The sequence below is a fragment of the Rhinolophus sinicus genome, linkage group LG04 (genome assembly GCF_036562045.2).
Source record: "Rhinolophus sinicus isolate RSC01 linkage group LG04, ASM3656204v1, whole genome shotgun sequence".
NCBI lineage: Eukaryota > Metazoa > Chordata > Mammalia > Chiroptera > Rhinolophidae > Rhinolophus > Rhinolophus sinicus.
Window position 1 is genome coordinate 159,104,430 of NC_133754.1, and position 23,356 is coordinate 159,127,785.

At 36.7% G+C, this 23,356-nt stretch overlaps 1 protein-coding gene across 1 annotated transcript in view; it reads left to right on the forward strand.

The window, feature by feature from the left end:
* The window catches only part of DCAF10 (DDB1 and CUL4 associated factor 10), a 41,150-nt gene extending 19,517 nt beyond the window's left edge, over positions 1-21,633 (forward strand). The window contains exons 3-7 of the mRNA XM_019729144.2: positions 1,242-1,439; positions 7,289-7,491; positions 9,483-9,596; positions 12,210-12,355; positions 13,159-21,633. Coding sequence (XP_019584703.2) covers positions 1,242-1,439; positions 7,289-7,491; positions 9,483-9,596; positions 12,210-12,355; positions 13,159-13,527 — 1,030 coding nt within the window. The 3' untranslated portion in view covers positions 13,528-21,633. The remainder of the gene's footprint in view (positions 1-1,241; positions 1,440-7,288; positions 7,492-9,482; positions 9,597-12,209; positions 12,356-13,158) is intronic.
* Positions 21,634-23,356: the final 1,723 nt, after the last annotated feature.

Sequence of the window (23,356 nt, forward strand, 5' to 3'; positions counted from 1 at the left end):
TAAAAAGTGTTAGCCAGGTCAAGGGGTAGGGGAAAGGTGGTTTCAGGTAGCAAAATGGTCCTGACCAAGGGCCTGGAATTTTAAAACCATGTTAAGTTTCAGGAAGGTCATTATGGTGTTTGTGGATATTGAGGTTGATTTCTTATAGAAAAATAATTATATATAATTTTATCTTGGAAAAAGCTCCAGAATTCATTTCTTCTTTAAGAGATTAGGAAGTTATAGCATGTTAGAGAAAGTATCCTAATGTTGAATTAGGCAGAAACTCAAGTGTGATTGGTAGGTTTGTTATTTTTTAAGTATTTGTATAAAATATATTCTCACTAAGGACTGAAAAATTAATGTAAAATAATTAAAAGCCTGAATTATAGATTTTAATTTATCTTGTAATCTTGACTGGTTCTAATGAAATGTTGCTAAGCGAGATTATTTGGGGAATGCCTTTGAATTAATAGACGAAAATGATGGCATTTTAATAGCAACTTTTACATGTAAATGTGTTCTAAATAGAAAGAGATGTTACTTGTAGCAGAGTAAACATTTCTCATCATTTTGAACCCTTTACATTTAACAGGTCTCCCTTGGCAATCAGGGTTTCCAAATTTCCTCTGTCTCCTGTTAAATTGTTTCTCACCATTTGTTTCCTATACAGATTTTTAAGTTCTCCTTTATCTCTAGCACTGTTCTCTAAACACTCACCCGTTTTCAGTTCCAAATAAGTGTAAAGCAAATGGATAAAATTGCACTGTGTTCCTTATTAAATCACAGTATCCTTCCCTGTGTTTATATGAATTATACTTAACATTTATTGTATATCATAATCACTGGGTTTTGGACAGGAACCATATGATTTCACTCATATGTGGGCTATAAAACAGAAAGCAACAAACAAACAAAAACCTCATAGACACAAATAACAGTATGGTGGCTACCAGAGGGGATGTGGGGGGAGGGAATTGAAGAGGGTAAAGGGGGTCAAATATATGGTGACGGAAGGAGACTAGACTTTGGGTGGTGAGCACACAATGCAATATAGAGATGATGTATTGTATACTTGAAACATACATAATCTTATTAACCAATGTCACCCTAATAAATTTAATTTTAAAAAGTGGAAAAAAAAAGAACCGGTGAGTTTATAGTTCTTTTGTTTGTTTTCTTGATTAGGTAATATAGAGACTATTTCTCAAGATTCTTCAATAAGAGATTAAATAAACAAGTTTTTCTTTTCTGCTTTGTAGATTTCTTGATAACCGGCTGTTTGCTACCTGCTCTGATGACACTACAATAGCACTATGGGATCTGAGAAAACTGAACAACAAAGTATGCACTTTACATGGTCACACTAGCTGGGTGAAGAACATCGAATATGATACTAATACAAGACTCTTAGTAACATCAGGATTTGATGGAAATGTCATTATTTGGGACACCAACAGGTTTGTGAATAGGAGACCATGTTAGGATTACAAACAAATTTGTCTTAAAGATGGTAAACAAATTTAGTGTTCTGTTTTAGCTTTTATATCACTTTAGGAGAAAGAAATTGGTTTTGTGAAAAACAATTAAAAAGTGATTCTATCTTTTGTTACTTGCACTTAGTCATATATTGCAACTAAAAACTTTGGAGGAAATTATATGGAAAGGAGACCAAGTAGTATAGGTAATGATAAAAAATGGTTTATAAGATGTATTTCCTAAATTTAAGGAAAAATATTTTTATTTCCTCTGTTGAACTGAAGTGTTTTTCACTTATTGGTCTTTCAATTCTAAATCTGTTTATTTTGTAATTTTTGCAGTTTGTTTTCATGCATTGAAAGAGTTGTTAGTCTCTCTATTGGACTGGTACTCATCTGTAGTGGAATGTTTGTAAATAATGTGTGGTACAGTTTTAATAGTAACTATGGGAAAAGAGAGGAGGATTTCTACTGGCATTTACTTGGCAGGGATCAGAGTTTCCAAACATCCTGCTGTGCACAGGACAGTTTGCACAGCGGACCAGTTGTCTCACCTAAAATGTCAGTCATGCCTCTGGTGTGAAATACTTCCATAATAATTGATAAATAGCTACCATCCTGCAGCATTCCCAGGTGTCATATCCCGGCCCTTTGGCTACCCAGGCCCCTCTTCTAGGAATACTTCCCTCAAGATAGAAAATCTGTAGACCTACAGACATATAGCAAGTAAAGAAATTGAATTGGTAATTTAAAAATCTTCCCACAGTGAAGAGGCTCAGGCACAACAGACTTCACTGGTGAATTTTACTTAATAAATCATACCAATTTAAAGAATAAATCATACCAATCCTTCACAAACTCTTCAAGAAAATAGAGGAGGCGAGAACACATCCCAACTTGTTTTATGACGGTATTATTACTCTGATACCAAATCAGATAAACATCATAAGAATAGAAAACGACAGAGCAATATCCCTACAAAAAAAATATTCAAAAATCTTCAACATATTCACAAGTCAAACCTAGATAGATAGATAGATAGATAGATAGATAGATAGATAGATAGATAGATGTAACACATTATGTCATTACCAATTGGAATTTATCCCAGGAATACAGGGTTGGTTTAATATCCAAAAATCAATTAATGTAATACATCATTTTAATAAAGGTCAAAACCCATATATATGATCATCTCAATAAAGGTAGGAAAGCACTTGACAAAACCCAACACCCATTTGTCATAAACGGGGAATGACAGGGAACATCCTCAACCTGATAAAGGACATCTACGAAAAACCTATGGCTAAAATCATACTTAATGTTGAAAAACTGACTATATTTCCCCTAGGATTGGGAACAAGGCAAGGATGTCTGCTCCTACTGCTTTTATTCAGCATTGTACAGGAGGTACATTGCACTGGAAACGCAATCAGGCAAGAAAAAAATAACAGGCATCCAGATTGGAAAGGAAGAAGTAAAAGTGTCTTCAAATGCAGGCGATATAACATTGTAATAGAAAAATCTTAAGAAATCCACACAAAAAACTCCTAGAACTAATAAACAAGTTCAGGAAGGTCACAAGATACACAATATGAATATACAAAAATTAGTTGTATTTGTACTTATAAGCAATGAGCTGTCCAAAAATGAATAAAGAACAATTCCATTCAGAATAGCATCAAAAAATAAAATAAAATAAAATAAAATAAAATAAAATAAAATAAAATGCTTAGGAATGGATTTAACAAAAGAAGTACAAAATTTGTACACTGAAAACTATAAAACACTTCTAAAAGAAATATAAGAAGATATAAATGAATGGAGAGACATTCCATGTTCATGGATTGGAAAGACTCAATATCATTAAGATGGCAGTTCTCTCCAAATTAATCTATAGATTCGATGCAATCCCTATCAAAATTCCAGCTGCCTTTTTGGGACAAATTGTCAAGCTGACTTTAAAATCAAGGGAACAGGTTGAGAGTCCAGAACAGTCCTTGCATTTATTATCAACTGATTTTCAACAAAAGTGTCAAGGTAATCCAATGGTTCGGGAAAGGATAGTCTTTTCTATAAATTAGTTACTTACACAACTGGATATCCACATGCAAAAAGATGAATTTAGACCCTTGCATCACAAAAATGAGCTTGATGGCTATCAATCTGAACGTAAGAGCCTCAACTATATAATTCTTAGATGGAAACATGGGAATAAATCTTCATATACCGCCAAAGTTGAAATGGGTTTAAAAATTGATAAGATGGCTTCATTAAATTTAAAAAGCTTTTTGCATCAAATGACACCGTTAAGAAAGGGGGGGGGGGCATGATAGAATGTGAGAGAATATTTGTAAATCACATCTGGTAAAGGATTTGTGTCCAGAAGTATATAATGAACAGTACACCAATAATCCAATTTAAAAATGGGCAAAATATTTGCATAGACCTTTCACCCAAAAAGATACTCAAATGATTAATAAGCACATGAAAAGATGTTCAACATCATTAGTCATGAGGGAAATGCCAATCAAACCAAAATGAGATACCACTTCATACCCATTAAGGTGGCTTTAATAAAAAAGACAATAAGTATTGGCAAGAATGGAGAACTAGAACTTCATACATTGTTTTAGGAATGTAAAATGGGATAGCCACTTTAGAAACAGTTCTGCAGTTTCTTAAAGAGCTACCATATAATCCAGCAATTATACTCCTGAGAGAAATAAACACATATGTCCACACAAACACTTGTACATGAATGCTGATAGTAGTATTCATACTAGCCAAAAATATGAAATCAATTCAAATATCTATCAACTTGGTAAATGGATAAACAAAGTGTGGTATATCTATACACAAGTAGAATACTACTTGGTAATGAAAAGGAACAAAGTACTAACGTGTTATAACATGGATGAACCTCAAAAAAAATTATGCTAAGTGAATAAGGCCAAACAAAAAGACCACTGATTATATGATTCCATTTATATGAAATGTCCACAATAAGCAGATCTATAGAGACAGAAAGTAGATTAGTGGTTGCCTGTAGCTGGGAGTAGGAACAGGGAGTGATTGCTAATGGAAAGAGGGATTTTTTAGGGTGATGAATGTTCTAAAATTGGATTGTGTTGATGATCACACAACTCTGTAAATTTACTAAAAATCGCTTAATTGTACACTTAAAATGAGTGAATTTTATGGTATGTAAATTATACCTCAATAAAGCTATTGGAAAAACAAACTGTTAATTAACTAGAAATAAAAAGAAATTCATCAAAAGTATACACTAAAACCTACAGCACATTTTAAAATAGTGGAACTTGAGAAATTTTCTCTATAAAACGAGGGCAAAGAAACATGCCTGTTATTACTACCATTGTTCACCATTGTTTTGGGGTGGGGGGGGAGTGGCAGGGTCCTAGTTGGTACAATGAAAGAAATAAATATATAAGGATTGGAAAGGGAAAAATGAAACAATATCATTCACAGATGATATGATTATATCGGGTTGGCAAACAGTTTCTATAAAGGGCAGTACAATAAATATTTTAGGCTTTGTGTGCTGTATGGTCACTGAACAGCCATAGACAATACATGAATGGGTGTGGATGTGTTTCAACAAACTTTCCAGATTTGGCCCATAGGCCAGTGTTCTGAACTGGTCTACATAGAAAACCCTAGAAATTCTGTTGACAAATTATCAGAATTAATAAGAGTTAACCAAGATGGCTAGATAGATATAAGATCAAAGTGTAAAAATTAGCAGTGTTCCTAAACATCACAACAATTTAAATTTTTTGCAGTATACAGTTTTTAGTAATTAAAAAATTTAGTTGGTACACAGGAATATATTACAACAGAAAATTTGTATAACATTTATGGAGAAAATTGTAAAATTTCACTTAAGTAATATAAAACCTAAAGTCTATGGATGAGAAAAAGCCTGTAAAACTACAATCAGCAAATTTAAAAATAAAGGGTGTAAACTCATAAAGGTGGGGAAATAGGAAAAGAAGCAATGACAATAAAATTTTAGAATCTGGTAAATAGGTAGATTTACTATTTACAACTTAGCAACTTACTTAAACAACTTAGTAAGTGCAAGAAAGCTGAATCCTAAGCTGGCCGTGGGGAAAAGTTAAGAACGTAAGACAATTTATACGAATCTTCAAAAACCATAGGAACTGGCAACTCTGAGTACTTTGTAGTTGAAGGGGTAGCTACAGTAAGGATTCAAATAAAAGATAGTTAAGAACTTACATTTCTTAATCCATACCACTGGGCGATGGACCTTCTCCCACTTCAGAAGTATTCTCTAAAGAGGGTAAAATAGAGAGTCTCTGTATTGAAGGATGCAGACAGTTGAAGACTTGGATGCCTTACCAAAATCAGGGAGGTGGAGTGACCATATGAATGCTGAATATTGAATTCAGAGACCTGTAGCCTCTTCCAGTTAATGAACCAAAGATATTGACATTAGGAGTTCCTCAAAAACTGGTTTCACCCACCTAGTGAAGCTCAAGCCTACACCTGCACCGAGTTCCCAGTCAGCTTTTTAGTTACCCACTCTTAATTATGAGCAGACAGCTAAAGATAATCAGACATTTGAGAAAAGCTTCTGATATAAAGAACAACACAAATGGAGAGATCTTTCGGAGGAAGTAGAGCCTACATAGTGAGAAGAAAACTTAAAATTAAAACAAAAACCTCAATATTCTCAGAGAGATAAGAAAAGATATTGTATGCTTGAAGCATTGAATGTTGACTGAAGGATGCAACGGGAGAGAAATAGAGGGGGTTTTTAACGTACTGGTGTTGTTCTACTTGTTAATATGGGTGATGAGTCACAGGTGTTCATTTTTTTTTAAACTCTACATGTTTTATTTATGTATTTTTCTGTGCGTATGATACAGTTCACAATTTAAGAAATAATTGGGGAAAAAAGAAAAGGGGAAATAAAAAATATAGGCAAGGAATAAAAATCTGTCCAGAAAACCAAGCAGATTTGAAAAAGAGCCAAATAGAACTTAAAGTAAAAAAAAATAGAACTATGGAAATTTAAAAAAAAAAAAAAACGGTACAAGTAGCAGATTAAAAAAATAGATTGGAAGATAGAAATTGAAAAATTACCCAGAGCATAACATATGGAAATGAGGAGATAGAAAACATGAAAGAGCAGTTATGAGACAAGGACAGTTAAATGTGAATGTTTCAAACATCTATTTGGAGCTCTAAAAAAATAGAGAAAATAGTAGAGAGGCAATAGTGGAATAATGATGGAGAATTTTACAGAATATATTAACGTGAATCTTAAGATTTAGAAAGTCAAATGAATTCCAATAAAGATAATAGAAAGAAATCCAAATTTACCAGATCAGAATGAAACTGCAGTACTCCAAAGATAAAGAGATCAGCCAGAAGAAAAAAAAAAGGATAAATTATCAAAATAACAATTAGACTGATAGCAGACTTAAAAATAGCAACAATGGAAACCAGTGGACTATTTTCCTTGATATTCAGAAAGAAATAACTATCAACCTAAATTTATATGCTCAGCTAAACCTTTAATCAAAAAAAAATATTTTCAAAACAGTCAGAAGTGAGTTTGCCTCAATGAAGTCTTATTTTAAAAAATACTTCAGAAAGAAAGGATAATTTGTAAAGGAAAGTTGGAGATGAAAGAAGAAATGGTGAGCAAAAAAAATTAATTGTGTGTAAGTCTAAGTATACATTGACTATAAATTCTAGTTTGAACGGCAAAAATATGACTATCACCAAATCCTTATATTTATTATAACTAGGTTTTGTTGGTGTGATTTCTTCTGTAGGTGTACAGAAGATGGGTGTCCTCATAAGAAATTTTTTCACACACGTTTTCTCATGAGAATGAGATTAACACCAGATTGTTCCAAAATGTTGATCTCAACGTCCTCTGGATATCTCTTGATTTTGCATGATCTTGACTTAACCAAGTCTCTAGAAGTAGGCAGCTATCCCATTTTGAGAGCAAGAAGAACTACATCAAGTTCAGGTAAGCTTTTATTTTTTGAAGAATTTTCCAAAGAATCTCAGACACAGGGATGGTATATGCTTTCATTCTAATAGAAGGGAAGAAAATTAAAAGACATTCTTTGGAAAGCTCAGTGAGAGCTTTTCTCTTAAGGAAGTGGAATATCTATATGTGTCTCTGACATGGCATTCATTAATTGGTGCCTCTGTATCACAAATGATCTAGGAAGAATAACTGCTAACTCTAAAAATATTTTCTTTTAGCTCTCTGCTAACCAAAAAATCTTTCATCAGTATTTCTAAATCATCACTATCTCCAAAATTAGTGATGGCCTAAGGTAGTATCAATCTTTTTAAATTCTTCTGGAACCCAGCAGATCTTTTGAGTTATAGTCAATATGGAGTTTTAGTTTAAAGTCTGTATTGTATCCTAGACTTTGAAATGTCCAGACACAGATAGCTGGTGCCATCTTATGTCATGACCCCTAAACACCCTCTTGCTAAAGCCCTTTCTTCTCCTGTTGCTGATTCCATTAGATTTAAGTGAAATTAGTGCTCAGAAAAACTTACGCACTATAATTTATCTATATTATGTAATAGAGACTATTTCATCTACCTTTGGGGAAAAAGAGGGCTGATCTGGGAACATAACCAATGTTTATAATATTGTGTTTATGAACAAGAACCCAGAAAAAAAAGACTTAATCATTTGGAACACATAATGTTCATACATTGCTATTAAAAATCAGGTTCAAATGGTTAGAATCTTTCTCCTGTGCGCACAGGGCCACTTCTGAAGATGCCTCATTGTACTGCAATTTTCTAATTTCACTGCTAAAAGTAAAAATTTAAGTTTTACCAACTTATTTGCAAGCATGGGATTTCATAAGTATGCAAGTATAATCCTTTTGGATTCAGAATTTTTTTTTTAGGTTAAACATTAATAATTAACTTGAGCTTAGTGAGCAAAAGTGATTTAGAGGTCTATTTGGCATTTTTTGATTCAAAAACCATCAAGGTTTTTCTGTCTTCTCAGGGTAATTCTGATACTTAATAACAGCAAAAGGAATTAGATTAATAAGAAGTCCCCACAGAAATGTGGGGCCACTAAAAAAGTGTGATGAAATAAATTGCTATTTGGAGTAATGTATCAAACTCAATGTAAAGTTTGTATTGCAGTTCTAAGATAATATTCACATAATTTCAAGAATGATAGAAGTTTTTGGTATGCTTTAGGAACCATCTGTTCATGTTCTCAGTAATGGGCCTGATGTTTGGACCCTATTCTAACATTAAACAATAGGCTGAACAGTTGTTTCCATTCTTATTCAGTTTTCTTGTTCCATTTCATTACAGAAATGATGAGGAACCAAAAATGCTCCTATGTTTATTTGGTTTCTCTTTTTTTTTCCCCTCCCCTTCTCCCGCCCCCTCCCCCGAGCCCCCCCACATCCCCCCACTCCGGTTCAAGCCGTTGTTTCTCAGTCTAGTTGTGTAGGACACAGCACCATGGCCCATGCTGGTATTATGAGCCTTGCGCAACCCCCAGCGGAGGCTGTCGGTTGGCTGCTCACAGCCGCTCTCGCTGGCTGGCCACTGGCTGCTCCTGGCAGCACACGGCAGCCCAGCTCCAGGGAGAGCCGTTACTCACAATCTTAGCTGTAGAGGGCGCAGCTCACTGGCCCATGTGGGAATCGAACTGGCGACCTGGGCGTTGGGAGCACAGCGCTCCAACTACCTGAGCCACTGGGCCGACCGTGGGTTTTCATTTTTATTTCACTTAAACAAGTCATACCTTTCATGCATAAAAGCTTTTAGAAAGGCACCAGGCTTTAGACCACTTCAAAGAGCTATCCTACCTCAGTATTAGTTATAAGCCAGTTTTAAGTGGACATGATGTACTCGCTGTTTCAGATGGATTTTAACAGTAGAGTTCAAGTAGATGATTTAAAAGTTAAGAGACATTACCAGAGTTTTGCTAGGTGTATTGTCAGAACTTTTTTTATTTTCAAGATCTGACCACTTCATCGAGTTCATCTGGCCCTAGAGTTTCTGGTTCACCTTGTCATCATAGTGACTCTAATTCATCTTCTGAGAAACACCTGTCACGAGCCTCGCAAAGAGAAGGTAGGTTAAAAATTGGATTTTATAATCCTGCAACAACAGAGTCTACCAAATAGCTTTCTTTTGGTTTGGTGTTAATCCATAAAGTTAGCCAATAGAGGTGAGGCTATCCCTTGCCCCTCAAGTTATCATTTTTCCAACAGCTAAAGAGAGTCTCTAGTGTTAAATATCTTGGGCTTAAATCTTTGTTGGAATTTAAGCTGTGGTTTTATGTCCTGGATTTAGCTCAATGTAGTTTAGAGAGGAAGTAGTTGGGAAATGTAGATTCCAATCAAAGTTGTGGAAATTGAATGAGATTACACATGACTGTTCTGTATAAATCTAAGGGGATGGGTTTATCAGGTGCTTGTGGAAGTCACCTGGTTCCAGCCCAGTAGGCTTTTCGCCCTGCCACGTCCTTAGCTGAGCAATGCCTGGTAGGCTCGGAGGTCTGGTGGGGTAACCTGAGCTACATCTGGCCCCACTCTGCCTTTGCCAGTTATTCCCCACCCACTCGGGCAGAACTAGCTGCTCAGCTTCTTCCTTCCACCCCCTAATTGAAATGCTTTCTACCTATGCAGATTTCTCCTACCATCCCTCTCCAAACTAATTCATATCTAAACTCTTACAGCACGTTTTGTTTGTCCTCTCTCTGGACTGATGGTCAGATACGGTTTTTTATAATTTGAGGTTACCTTTTGGAGATAAACATGTTTCCTACCTACTTAGGGAAGGGACTATACATTAAACTTCTAATTTATGTTTTCCCTGGGTGGCCTCACCTGCGAAGTGCTTGATAAATGCATACTTGATTATGTTGCATGCCTACTATGTGAGTAGAATGGTTTGAGAACCCTTCCTAACCTAACCTATAGTTTACCCAGTTTCCTCTGGATGTTAAAGACTGTGATGTTTCACTTCAAGGTTGAAAACGCTTCTTAAATTTAGAGATTTATACCCAGATGTATAACATTTCTCCTTTGATTAGTAGCAAAAACTTCTTTTGCAGATTTTACCTGTTCTTCTTCTCCTTTGGCTATGGGAAATAAACCAAGGCTCTTAATAATCACTGAGAAAAATCTTTATTGATTAACTAAATCATCTATGAGAAAAAGAAACTTAATTTAAGAATAGTTAACGTGCTTGCTCGTGTATTAGTAAACCCCAAAACAAAACTTTACAGCCATTACATGTTATAGAGAGTTGGGCCTATGAGAAGAGATGATGTATTGGGGTCCTGGGCAGGGAGAACAAGAAAATTTGGGAGAAGAGAGAAGAAAGTGGGGCTTATAGGTCAATTACTCGGAATGTTGGAAAGCCTGGGTCTTCACGTGTCAAAATACTTAACACTGTACTTAGGCAGGTGTGACAGCTGCATAGAGCAGAGGCTTTCTGACTCATTTCAGGATTCGAACTCTATTTTTGACATGAAATCTCCTCTGGATTCTTAGGGTTAACTCTGGTTCCAGGGAAATTAGGGAAAGCCCTGGACCCTCTAGTCTTCCCCACCCTGGTCCCCAGGTGGTTCCCCCCTTTTGCCAACTCTTGAGGAACCTCCAAGGATCACAGCTTGAAAACCACTGTTCAGCTATTTAGAATGGGTTTCTATTCTGCTCTTTTATAGATTTCTAAAATTCTTGAAACAGGAGTTTGTTTTTCTCAAAAACTGTTATTAAAGTTCAATCACATGTAAAATCATTATTTAGGTATAGTTTGGTTGTAACAGTGTAATTTAGAGCTTCAAGGCTTCCATCAATACTGTAGGAATCTAAAGGGAATCTTTTAAAAGAAGATAACACATCGTTTTGAGAAACAATTCACAAAGTGTCTGACAAAGGGAGCCCATTATCTTTAAAGTAACTCCTTCCACGGGCAGAAAAGGGTTGAAATATTTTTCTTGATATTAAATTTCTAAGCTGCTTCCTCACTGTCTGGGAAAGTGGTTCTCCACGTACTGAGGGATATGATATACTCCCATTAGTCGCTTTGGGACTTACGACAGCAGTCACTTTCATTGAGGGCGAGATAGAAGGAAAAGATGGGCCATAGCAGAGTAGGAAGAGGTATGGTGGGCAGTCTCCCCCCCTGGTTTTGACACGCCTCTATGTGAAGTGTCCTCCAGCACCTCCAAACTACAGATCTGCTTGTTGTTTATAGCACTGCCCTTGGTTGCCACTCAGTCCTGCTCCTCGTACACCTAATCGGCATTCTTTTATATAAAGGCCGTCTCCATGGCTTCCAAATATTTTTCTCTGGACTGGAGAGCACCAGGGCCTCTGAGATGAGAATTGTTATCTTTTACTTTTCCAGATTTCCTTTCATGTCACATACTTGGGTTTTACTTAAATAAAGAGCTTTCTGAGATGTTGATCCAAATCAAAAGGACCTCTAGTCAGCTTTCATCCGTAGCCTTACGTCATCAGTGATTCCTACTGCAGACACTTCTTTAGTCCTTGTCATACCTTTTCCACCTCACCCAAAAGAGACTCACACCCCATACATTGAGGGCACCGTGGTAGCATAAGGCAGGCAAAGGAATGAAAGCATGGGCGGTGGCTGAGAGAAATCAAAGCTTTGATGAGCTGCATTAGTCCTCTGATAATACAAATCCCACACACTAATTTTCTTGTATCTTAGGAGTTTCACCACGAAATAGTCTTGAAGTCTTAACTCCTGAAGTTCCTGGTGAGAGAGACCGTGGAAACTGCATCACGTCCTTACAGCTGCACCCAAAAGGCTGGGCCACTCTTCTTCGGTGCTCAAGCAACACTGACGATCAGGAGGTACTGGCAGCAGCCCTCTACCTTCATCAGGGCGGTCTGGGCTCGTGGCATCTTTCTCCCTTGAAAACCCTTCTTCCTCCTCTTTGGCCTGGGCTTGGCAAGCTGGGAAGTGCTTTAAAGCAATGATCAGCTCAGACTGTGACCAGCTTCTTTCCTCCTTCATCACATTGTAAAAAAAAAAAAAAAAAAAAAAGCCTTTATATGGTAAACTCAGGACTGAGATATTTCAGCTAGGCTGACTAAATGTGTGGTTTTGCTAAGCCAATTGGGTATTGTAATTGTTTCTTTTTAAAAACCAAGGAAACTTTGGGAAAGGAAAGGACTAAACTGATGAGTAGGGGCAAAGGTCTCATATTATGTTATGATTTTCACCACTCTGGAAAGCAGGAGTCTTCCAAGGATCTCACTAGCTTTAGAAGCCACAGCTGAAAGAAGGAGAGAGGAGCCTTTGAAGTATGTAGGAGAGTCATTCTAAAGCATGAATGTCTTAACCCTAGAATTTTTTAAATATGAAGATTGTTGTTACTCTCAGAAAAGGGAATTATCAGTACAGACGTCACAGTGGCCTCTGGGAATAAAAGGCTTTAAAGCCTTTTAACCGCACAAAGTAACCGTAGCTTATGAAGATAAGAAGGTGTGGGGCCTACAGGTTTGTTAGTTGGAAAAGGGGTGGCATTCACATGAATGATTTCTTCCAACAATTCTGTGGCTTTGGCATCCTATGGAGCTTTTTTAAAAAAGGAATATCTGTAGCCCTATCTGGGGCTCTATAACTTTGGTTTGTCTCTCTTCTCTCCCTCTAGTGGACTTGTGTCTATGAATTCCAAGAAGGCCCTCCCGTGAGACCTGTCTCACCTCGCTGTCCCCTACGACTGACTCATTACATTGAAGAAGCCAATGTAGGCCGGGGTTATATCAAAGAACTCTGCTTCAGCCCTGATGGCCGAATGATTTCTTCCCCACACGGCTACGGCATTCGCTTGTTGGGATTTGACAAACAGTGCAGTGAACTTATTGACTGTTTGCCCAGCGAAGCCAGTCCCCTTCGGGTGATCCGTTCTCTGTACTCGCATAATGACGTGGTACTGACCACAAAGTTCTCTCCCACACATTGTCAGATTGCCTCAGGGTGCCTTAGTGGACGGGTTTCTTTGTATCAGCCAAAGTTTTAGGCACAACTTATCAAATAAGGAACTCTTCTGGTGTTTGATTTATAAATTACTTCAATTTAGGTGAAGTATTTTCTTTTAGAAGATCTTAAAAGTCTGGGTCAAGATCCTGTTTCTTATAGGTCTGTGAACACACCTGTGACCTGAGTGCTTGGTTGTCCGGCTTCGTAGGGGCGTCGCCAAGTTAGACTCTGCAGCATCACCTTTGCCGCATTCCTCAGCTCCTGCTGGCCTGTGCCACTGAGCTCCAGCTCTTCTGGTGATCGCATGGTAGCTCTTGTCAAGTTTCTTTCTTTTCTTTCTTCTTTTTTTTATTTTATTTTGGTGTGAATTTTGTGGACATTTGGCAGAAGTTTGGGTTGAGTTGGGAGAAACCCATGATACTACAATAAAACCCAGAAGTTTGATGTTGGCACATTGGCTGTTGAGAAGAAATTTCATCTTCACTTATCAGTATACTTGGCCTTTTAAATTTGCTGTATGTTTCTCTATGATGAGCACAGATAATGACATTATTCTCCTAACAGATAATCTTGCAACACAATGTCTTTTAAGCTTCCTGTTAAAATTATGTATCTTTTTTCACCATGAGAGGGAATTTTTGTGGGTGAAATTCTAGAAGGAACATTACCACCTCTCTTTGTAATTTACTTGACGAATTTCAAAATCCCTAGCACGTTCCCTTACTTGGTATCTTGTTCTTGTCAGCATTAGAAAGGAAAAGAGGAGAAGGAGTGGGCTTCGTCATTTCTATTGTATAGAAGAGGATTTATTTATTGGATCAGTACACTGTCTGACCACAGAGTAACTAGAACAATGTGGTCAGATTTTGTTTTCTCTGCCAGATTATCTGAATCACACAGGATGACATGTTATATAGTATTGGGGTGGAGGGGGAATTGAGAGTAAAGAGGTGTGTTTTAGTCATATTTCTTCTTTGAGCCAGCTGGTGCAAGCTCAACTTTCTTCGCATTTGTGAGGAGAGAACCGCAAGTCTTCTTCAAGCTGTGGGCAAAACTGGTAGTCAGTGAGCTGGATGTCGAGACCAAGAGCTGATATGAAGGCCTTTGGTTGTGTTTTGTAAGGAACACAGCAAGTAAAAAGCACCAGGGAGGGCTCAGGCACAAGGCCGACCGGTCTGCTGAAGTAAGCAGCTTTCTTCTCGTCTCCTCCACTTTGGATGGTGTTCTGTGTGGAAGGGATTTCCCAGAGGCTGGAATGATTTAAGCCACATGCTAGTTTTTCCCTCTTAGATCACATTCTTTTAGGCCAGTGGTTCTCAAACGTTAGGATGCGTTATAATCGAGGAGCTTGTGAAAAATACAGAAAATGCGCTCCTCTTAGGAGCTCCTGATTCCGCCAGGGAGAGGACGAGAATCTGTTTTTAACAGGAACCTCAAGTAATCTTTATGCAGGTGGTCCCTGGCTCATTCAACCTCAGTAAATACTTCTGTACCATCAGCTGCTGGACACCAGCGCCCAGAATGTGTTTTGATTATTGAAAAACAAGTAAATGAAAGCAATTTCAGAGGTAGAAAATACCGTAAAATGGAGTCAGTCTGATTATTTAACGAATGAGAGAAGATAAGTGACTTGCCTATGGCCATCCTGAAAAATTAGTGGCAGAACCAGGACTTGAATTCAAGTCTCCTAATTCCTTGCTCAGGGCAATTTCTACTGTATTATGCTGTCTGTTAAAACAATGACTCATGAACACTTTTTTTGTTTTTAAGTTATATTATTGTGAATACCCTTAAACTGGCCAATAGATGAAAAAGGAAGACATGGGAGTAGATGCTGAGAATTCCAACCATAAGAAAAGTATTTTAAATCTTATACAAATGTTTAAGCAACCCAAATACATGAATAAAAATGACATTTCTTTGTAGGACCTACTGACAGCCATTCACACACATGTATAGAGATTACATCTCACTTGGAACAATGTTGGCTCTAGGACAAATTTTAAAAATTAGATCGACTTACCATGGATGTTAAAAAAAATGGAAACTTTTTGGTTATCCAAAAAATTACAGTGAAGTGCAGTGAAAACACGGGTTTGCCATAAACTTTTTAAAAAACATATTTAAAAGAAAATAAAGTTTTGGAGGCAAAAACACTCAAGGTTAACATTAAAAATAAGCTACTAAGTATGACAATTGTATTGATAATCAAAAGAAGGTCCCATAAATTACATCCCCTTTGGAGACAGTTCTATGTCAGATGCTGGGCACACATGTCGCCCAAGTCTAAATTTCAGTTCAGGATTCTTTAACCACTATAGAGCATCTATCAGGTATCAAACGATGTACGTACTTTACTCCTAACCCTCACAGAAAACTTGCAAGGTAGGTGGCATGAGCACCAATTTATTCTGGAGGAAATAGAGGGTCAGAAAGAATAAGTGATTTGTCTTAAGTCACAGCACCTGATGCCAGCACCAGGATGCAAACCTAGATCTGCCTGCTGTAGTCCAAAGCCTGTGCTCACTACTCTGCCATTTTGCCCTGTAGTTTGTAAAGGATGATACGCTGGCCTCTTAATTTACTTGTTTAGCATCCTCTGGAAGTTCTTTATTATGGCCCTGGCTTACCTTCTGCCCCATGTAAAAGAATGGTTGCAAGGTTGGTAATTTTCATTAGAATTAATACCATAAACTGCAGGGCATACATACACTCCATTGTTAACTAAAAATCGTTAACCAGGATAAGTAGCTATAAAATAAAGAAAAATGGAAGATGCAGAGCCACACAGATGAGAATTACAAATTCACAACCAGCAAACTCAATAAAACAACCCCCGTCTCTTTTAGATATGGTCATGATTAACCGTCATCAGGGATATTAATCAAGGAATTAAAGGTGTCCAGGAACGGCTTTACTATGGGAGGAAACCACATCTTACAATTTCAAGGTCCCTTTTCACTTAGAGTATAAAATCTAATCTGGTGTTTTTTACTTTAAATTTGATTCAGTCATTTTTATTCATGATAATTGGTAAATGTATTATAACTGGTAATATAGTATAATCGTTGGTAACTGTAATATAAATTATACTTTTGTTTTAAAAAGCTTTCTGCAGAACAGCATATTTATGGCAATGCGATGTTAAATGAGTTTAGGAACATCAAATATACCGCAGTTGCTTATTTTCAATTGTGAAAATGAAGTGGCTAAAGCAGAAGAGACCTCTATTTTAATCTTTGAAAATGTGTGTGGTCTTTTTTTCTCAGAAGCCCAAAGAACATGTAAATTTTTTTATTCTCCTTGTTACATCCCTGAGAAGAAGCTATACCAAAAACTTGATAAAAACAAGCAAGGAAAAGGTAAATCACGCTCCCCACTCCTGTGTCTAGAACCAAGATCACATTATACCATTAGTATTCAAGTTTTGTTTGCTAGGAAGTGCAATACAGGAAAAACATGCTGAGAATCTTGTAGAAGCCTAGTGTGTCCCATATTAGTCAGAGTATGTGGTATTGGCACCCATAAATAGCTGTCAAGCTTGTGTTTAGAACTATTCTGATAATTTACTGCTGACAATCATCCCGATTTAGTGACCAGCAGTCACAGAGAGCTATGAAATGTCACTAAGTAACACCCTGTGTTTGTCATGAAGGAAAGCATATATGTGAATTTTGGGATAACTCATGTGTATCTCTTAAGTGCCAAAATTTAAAACTTGTAATTATTTTTTGATGCAAGTGTTTCAGATATGTTAGTATACCTCCCTGCCTTCTTAAACAGCATGCTGGGTATAATTCACTTTCATGATAAAAAGTAAAAGTTATATTCATGTGTCATTACAAATATCTAATGAGCTCTGATGTATATAAAATACTTCATAAAATGTAAAGGGCTATAATAAATGTGAGTTAATATCAATTATTATAAAGTGGTTCCCTCAGCCCTGAGGTATATATAATCATTTGCCTCAGATTGCTGGATTTTTTTTTAATTTAAAAATGTTTTATATCTGCTAAGTAGTTTGTTATGTCTCCTACCACACTATCAATATGCCCGCCTCTAACAGGCTCCCCGTTTCCTTCTAATGCGCTGTGTTCATCTGCTGTGAGCTGGGACCTGAGATAACCAAGCCTGCTTAGTGCTGACAGCTGGACAAGCTCTGGGTGCAGTCTTTGAGACAGCTCTTTGGTTGCTTACTACCTTTCTGACCGGTTCACAGTAACCTTCTGGATAATAGAAGTTTCCAGTTAAAGCCTAGGCTAGCGGTTTTTTCAGTTGCCACTAAGTAAAATACTACAAACTAAGGATGTTGCTCAAGTAAGGGGTAAACAGCAGTGCACCAAAGAATAGCAAAGCGACAACAAAGGCTCTGTGCTTGCACAGGGGTCTTTCATGCTTTTAAAAAAAAAAGAAGAATGCAGAGGGAAAAAAAACAAAACCAAATCCAGATAGACTTACAGAGTATTTCTGATGCCATTAAACTTTGTCAATACCCATTAAAATACATGCTTAAATTATCACACGTTGTTACAAAGACACAGTTTAGTTTCATTGCAGAATAAGATTGTACCAAAATTTCTACCCTTAAAGATAATTCCCTAAGAATTTCTCCCTTCAAATAATAATGGAAATTATTATCTAAAGGAAAGTCTCAAATTTACCTGTATACTGCTCTTTAGTTATAAATAGTGATAGAAATATGGGTTCTGTCAAAAGCTCCAAGGAACACATCTCACATACACTCACCTCCTGTATGTATGTGTATATAAACGTCACTGTAAATGAAAATGTCACCCAGAGATAATAAAATAATTTTTAAAATTTAAATCTGGTCCAAAGTATTTAAAATAGATAGAATTTTCAGTTTTCCTAAGTTTCTTCCTCATTTAGATTTCATGGTTTTTACATTAAAGATTGACTATATGAGTTTTATTTTAAATTTCACTGCGTCTTCCATTTTTAAACTGTTCTTTCTAGTAAATTTTAGATTCCATTTTCAGGAAATTTGGAGTGTTCCAGATAATATACTAGACACAAGGAAGTTTTCTCACTGGGCTCTGAGGTGCTGTAAATTCTTATACTAGACTGTAAGCTCCTTGGGGGCAGGGGCTATCTTATTTATTGTCTCCTCAGTGCCCGGTACAGGACCTGACAGAGTAGTTGTTCAATCAATGTTTTTTGAATGAATCAAATGAACCTCCACCATATGTGGCCTCAAATTCTTATGAAGCTAGATTGTATTGTGCAGATTATTCAGTACTAGAGAAATCCATCATTTATTATTACAATGAATAGACTGTATTCATCAGAGTAATGTTTTTTCTGACCAGAAGGTCAGAAAAACTAAGCATTTCTTACTGATCTGGAAAACGGCTAGTTAAGACTATTTTTCACTCAACCAACATTTGAATCCCTACTATATGCCTAGTCCAGTACTTGAAATTCAAGGGACAAAGGTAACTAAGGTTTTAATATTCCATAGCTGCAGCTGAAATAGACTTAGATGCAGGGATGGCTTCATGGGTGTGTGACCTGTGCAGTCACACAGGGCCCTGCACTGAGCAAGGCCCCATGTTTGGTTTAATGCTGTGCTGAAGCCATCTTGAAATTCTTAATTTTTTGAACAAGGGGCCTTCATTTTTGTTTCGCACTGGGTTCACAAGTTATGTCACTGGCCCAGCTTGGATATTATCATTTTGACATGGTGGAAACAAACTATAGCAAAAATTATAGTATCTTTTACCTACCTTCTGGTAAAGATATTCACATTCATTGAAAACTAGCCATAAAGTGAATGATTTGGTAAAATAACTTCTAAAATCTGAAATTAGAACTAAGTACCTCCCTCCCAAACTTTTTAGCAGATCAAATGTTCTTCATTTCAGAATTAGAAAAGCTTTCTAAAAGTTTAATCGGCTTTCACCTTTTCAATTAAGTTGTTTTGACTTTTCAAATGGATGAATGTAGAGTGGTAGGTGAATTTATTTTATCTACATGGATACCTACATATAATTTTAAGGTTTTAATAAACCTTGTATTAATATATGCACTGAATATGTTATATATGCCAAATATATATTTAGTATAAGTCTACCTCAAAATGTGCTTTAAAAAAAGTAAATGCTACTTTGAAACACTTGACACACTTTTTGTGTGTGGTTAACCTGATTAAAAGGTTGATGGCAAACTTGCATTTAGCAGTAGTTTGAAAATTTTTGATTAAATCGCTTAGGTGTTCATCTTTAGACCAGAATCAGGCATAAGGCTGTGACAGGAGGGACGTGGTGGTTCTTGTGAAAGTCTAAACTTTTTCCATCATGTAACCCCTATCAGCAAAAACGAGTGACTACAGTCCAAATTTTGATTATTTATAAATTATATATATACATATACTATTGTACTGATCTACACGTACATTATAAAACATGTATAGAGAAAAAGGAAATTTAAAAAGAATTAAGATGTTTTTTTTAAAAGAATTCGATTTTTAAAAACTCAAAGTTCTCCAGTACCTCCTGCACTCCCAGGGATCTTGTGCTTCCTCGGGTGTTAGCACATTTCATTTTGTGAAGGCCACTGTCCTAAAAACATACAATTGGCTTTTCCACTGAAAACACATTTACTAAGATCCGATCCATTCACGACTGTTCACTAATGTTCTGGCCATTTTTATAAGTTTATGCAATATGAATCATGTTTTGCAGAGTTTTATAAATTAGTTCTTTATTCAGTGGAAATTGTATTCATATAAATAGGAATTTTGTTGGTTAATTTTTACTTTTGTTTTTCAAGCTGTATACAGGGATTGGTTCTCATATAGAGACACTTAGAACATGCTCTTTTTCAGTGTTCCCTAGAATGATGTTTTCTTGTTGTATATTGAAGTGTGATTGGTGGTTCATTTTACCATACTATTTTAATTCATTAGAAAAATGACAAATTTGGGACACTCATTTTTTTTGTAAGTCACTGAAGAGAAACATAGAGTGAATCCCTTTCAATTATTTCATGAACATAAGCATTTAGATAAACTGATTTAACTAACGATAGCACTAATTATCACTATTTCTGTTATTCCTATGACTAACATACTATGGGCTATTTAAAAACTTTTTTATTTAAAAGGAGAGGGTTATTTGGCATGCATTTATACTAATGAATTAAAATGTATTTTAGTTTCCTATTACTGATGTAATAAATTTCCACAAACTTAGTGGTTAAGACAACACAAATTTAAGTCCATTAATTTTTCTTCCAGGCCCTTCCTTCTGACAGAGGACATGAAAAGTGGTTAACTCTAACATGCGTTAGGATCACTTAGAGGGCCTGTTAAAACGCAGACTGCTGGGTCCACACCCAGAGTTTCTGATTTCTGGGATGAGAGCCCCCACGTTGCATTTCTAACCAGTTCCCAGCTGGTGCTATAGGTCTGGATACCACCGCTTGAGAACTACAGATACTGAAAATGCAGTTAGGGTTTTGATTTCTCATGGATGACAGATCCCATGGATCTTTATGGAGATAAAGGAAGCCAGTTCAGAGAAGATCTTAACTTTGGAGGTTGACATTCTAGATGGACAATATGCGTCCATCAGCTATGCTATTCAGTACATTGTCAAGTTGGCACTCCTTCAGCAAGAGCTAAGATTTCCCTAATTTAACACGATATTTAAGTTACTGAGCAGTTAATTAAGCTAAGATCATCTTACCTTCTCAGGAACAGACTGGTGCTTTGTGGCTTATCTTCTAACTCAAAAACAGTAAACTGCTGCAGAAATACACACTCTAGTGTGAGCTGTAAAGAGCTGCAACTGCCAGAAAAGGAACAACCAAAACGTTAACCAGGGCAGAGACAACTCAAAGCATTGTTTTAAACTTTTTGGGGGAAAGAACTGTTTCCATTGAAGGCCATTTAAATTATGGTTCCACCAAACTGCTGCACGGACATTAACTTGCAAAAGCCCCTTCACTATAAAAGACTAAGTTTTGTCTGAGTCAAATGAAGGATCCAGATTTCATTGTGAAAGGATTACTTTTTAAAAGTTAAAGTATCAGATCTATTCTGAATACATTGTATTTATGAAGCAGTTATTACCTAAATAGTATTTTTGTGTGTGTCCTTAATAAATGTTTGTAATTAAAAGGATTTCCTGGCATTTATTATAAGTTGCAGTGTATTGGCAGGAAAATCATGATCTTTACCTTGGTGCCTTCAAGGGGTAGATAAGACTCTTCACCTCCGGGGTAGTCTCAAGAAAAAATAAGTTGACTGGCCTCCATTTTATCCCCCGGCCTGTCACAATCTGTGGGGGGTATTGTGGGCCTGAGGAAAGGGAGGAGGTGGTTGCCATTTCATTATGACTAGCGGAAAAGGTAAGTGAATTACTATGCCATAGGCCTGTACTCCCCTCTAGCAAGTATTTCTGTAGTAGCCTATGATTTCACGGCAGTCTAACTAACACACTAAAAGAATTATACTGAGTCTCTCAACATATCACTAACATCACATATTGTGATAAGTCCCCTAATGATTTTTCTCAACAGGTTATTATGAAAATGTTCCAACATACAGCAAAGTTGGAAGAATCTTACTGTGACCATCTGTTTGCCAAGATTCTACCATTAATATTTTACTCGGCTTGTTTTATCACTTATCTAATATGCCATCCAGCAATCCATCTTAATTTTTTGTATTTTGAATAAATTGCAGATATCGGTACCCATCCTTCTAAAAATCCTCAGCAATATATATCCTTCAAGTGTTTTTTCTTTTGTTATAAAATTTCTGTGTGATGCACACAAATATCACCAGTAAGTTTATCCAAATGTATACACGTGTGTAACCCAAACCCCTATCAAGATACAGCTTCCTACCTTCCCCCCAGAAAGTCCCCACATGCCCCTTCCCAGGCACGTCTCCGCCCGCATCCCTCCCAGAGGCAGCCCTAGCTTTCCCACCATAGATCTGCCTCTTCTACAACTTCACTTAAATGGAATCATACATTATGAGTTCCCCATGATGATTTTTAAAAGACAAATTCCTAAGAAATTCCAAGTGTCTCTGAAATAGGGAGTCATAGTGATAAAAACATCTGGGATCAGATTATGAGTCATTCATTGAACGGGTATCTCTGAGAACGTCTGGTCTGCGGATACAATGATCAGAAGACAGTCCCTGCTCTCACGTTCACACTGTCTGGAAGAACACAGCAGACACCACGGAGACAGCGGGCTGACAGTCATCACCTGTCACAGGAGACCTAATGTCGCCTGGGAGCCAGTGGGACATCAAGGGAGGTTTAAATTTTTACTTTAGAATCTGTCTCAGACACCCAATGCTTTGTTATTTTTCAACAAGTCTACAATCTTATAACTTAAAACGGTTTCTCTTTAAATAAGGGCAGTTTTAGAGCACTGAGCAGATGTAAGTCAAATTTGCGAAATAAAGTGAACAAAAAATTATAAAAGGCACAAATTGAAATTATTAGGGATTCAGTTTTTCTCTATTTTGAGCTGATATAAACTCACATGTATCTAGTATTGCTCCCAGACACAAAAACAACATGCTTTCTGTTCCTGGACCACAAGTAGCAGAAACTCGGAAGAACTCCAAACAGCAAGTCTTTTCGTCCTCTGGGACTCCGCCCTAGCTTTCCCGAGGCAAATCACATCTTTTACTCTCCAAGTTCAGGCCCTCACCTCAGAACCTCTTTACTCTTTATCTTCATATTTTACATGAAAATTACAAATGAAAAGTACTTCAGTCCCATACCCATTTTTTCCTACTGTGTTTCCCCGAAAATAAGACCTAGCCGGACAATAAGCTCTACTGCGTCTTTTGGAGCAAAAATTAACATAAGACTTGG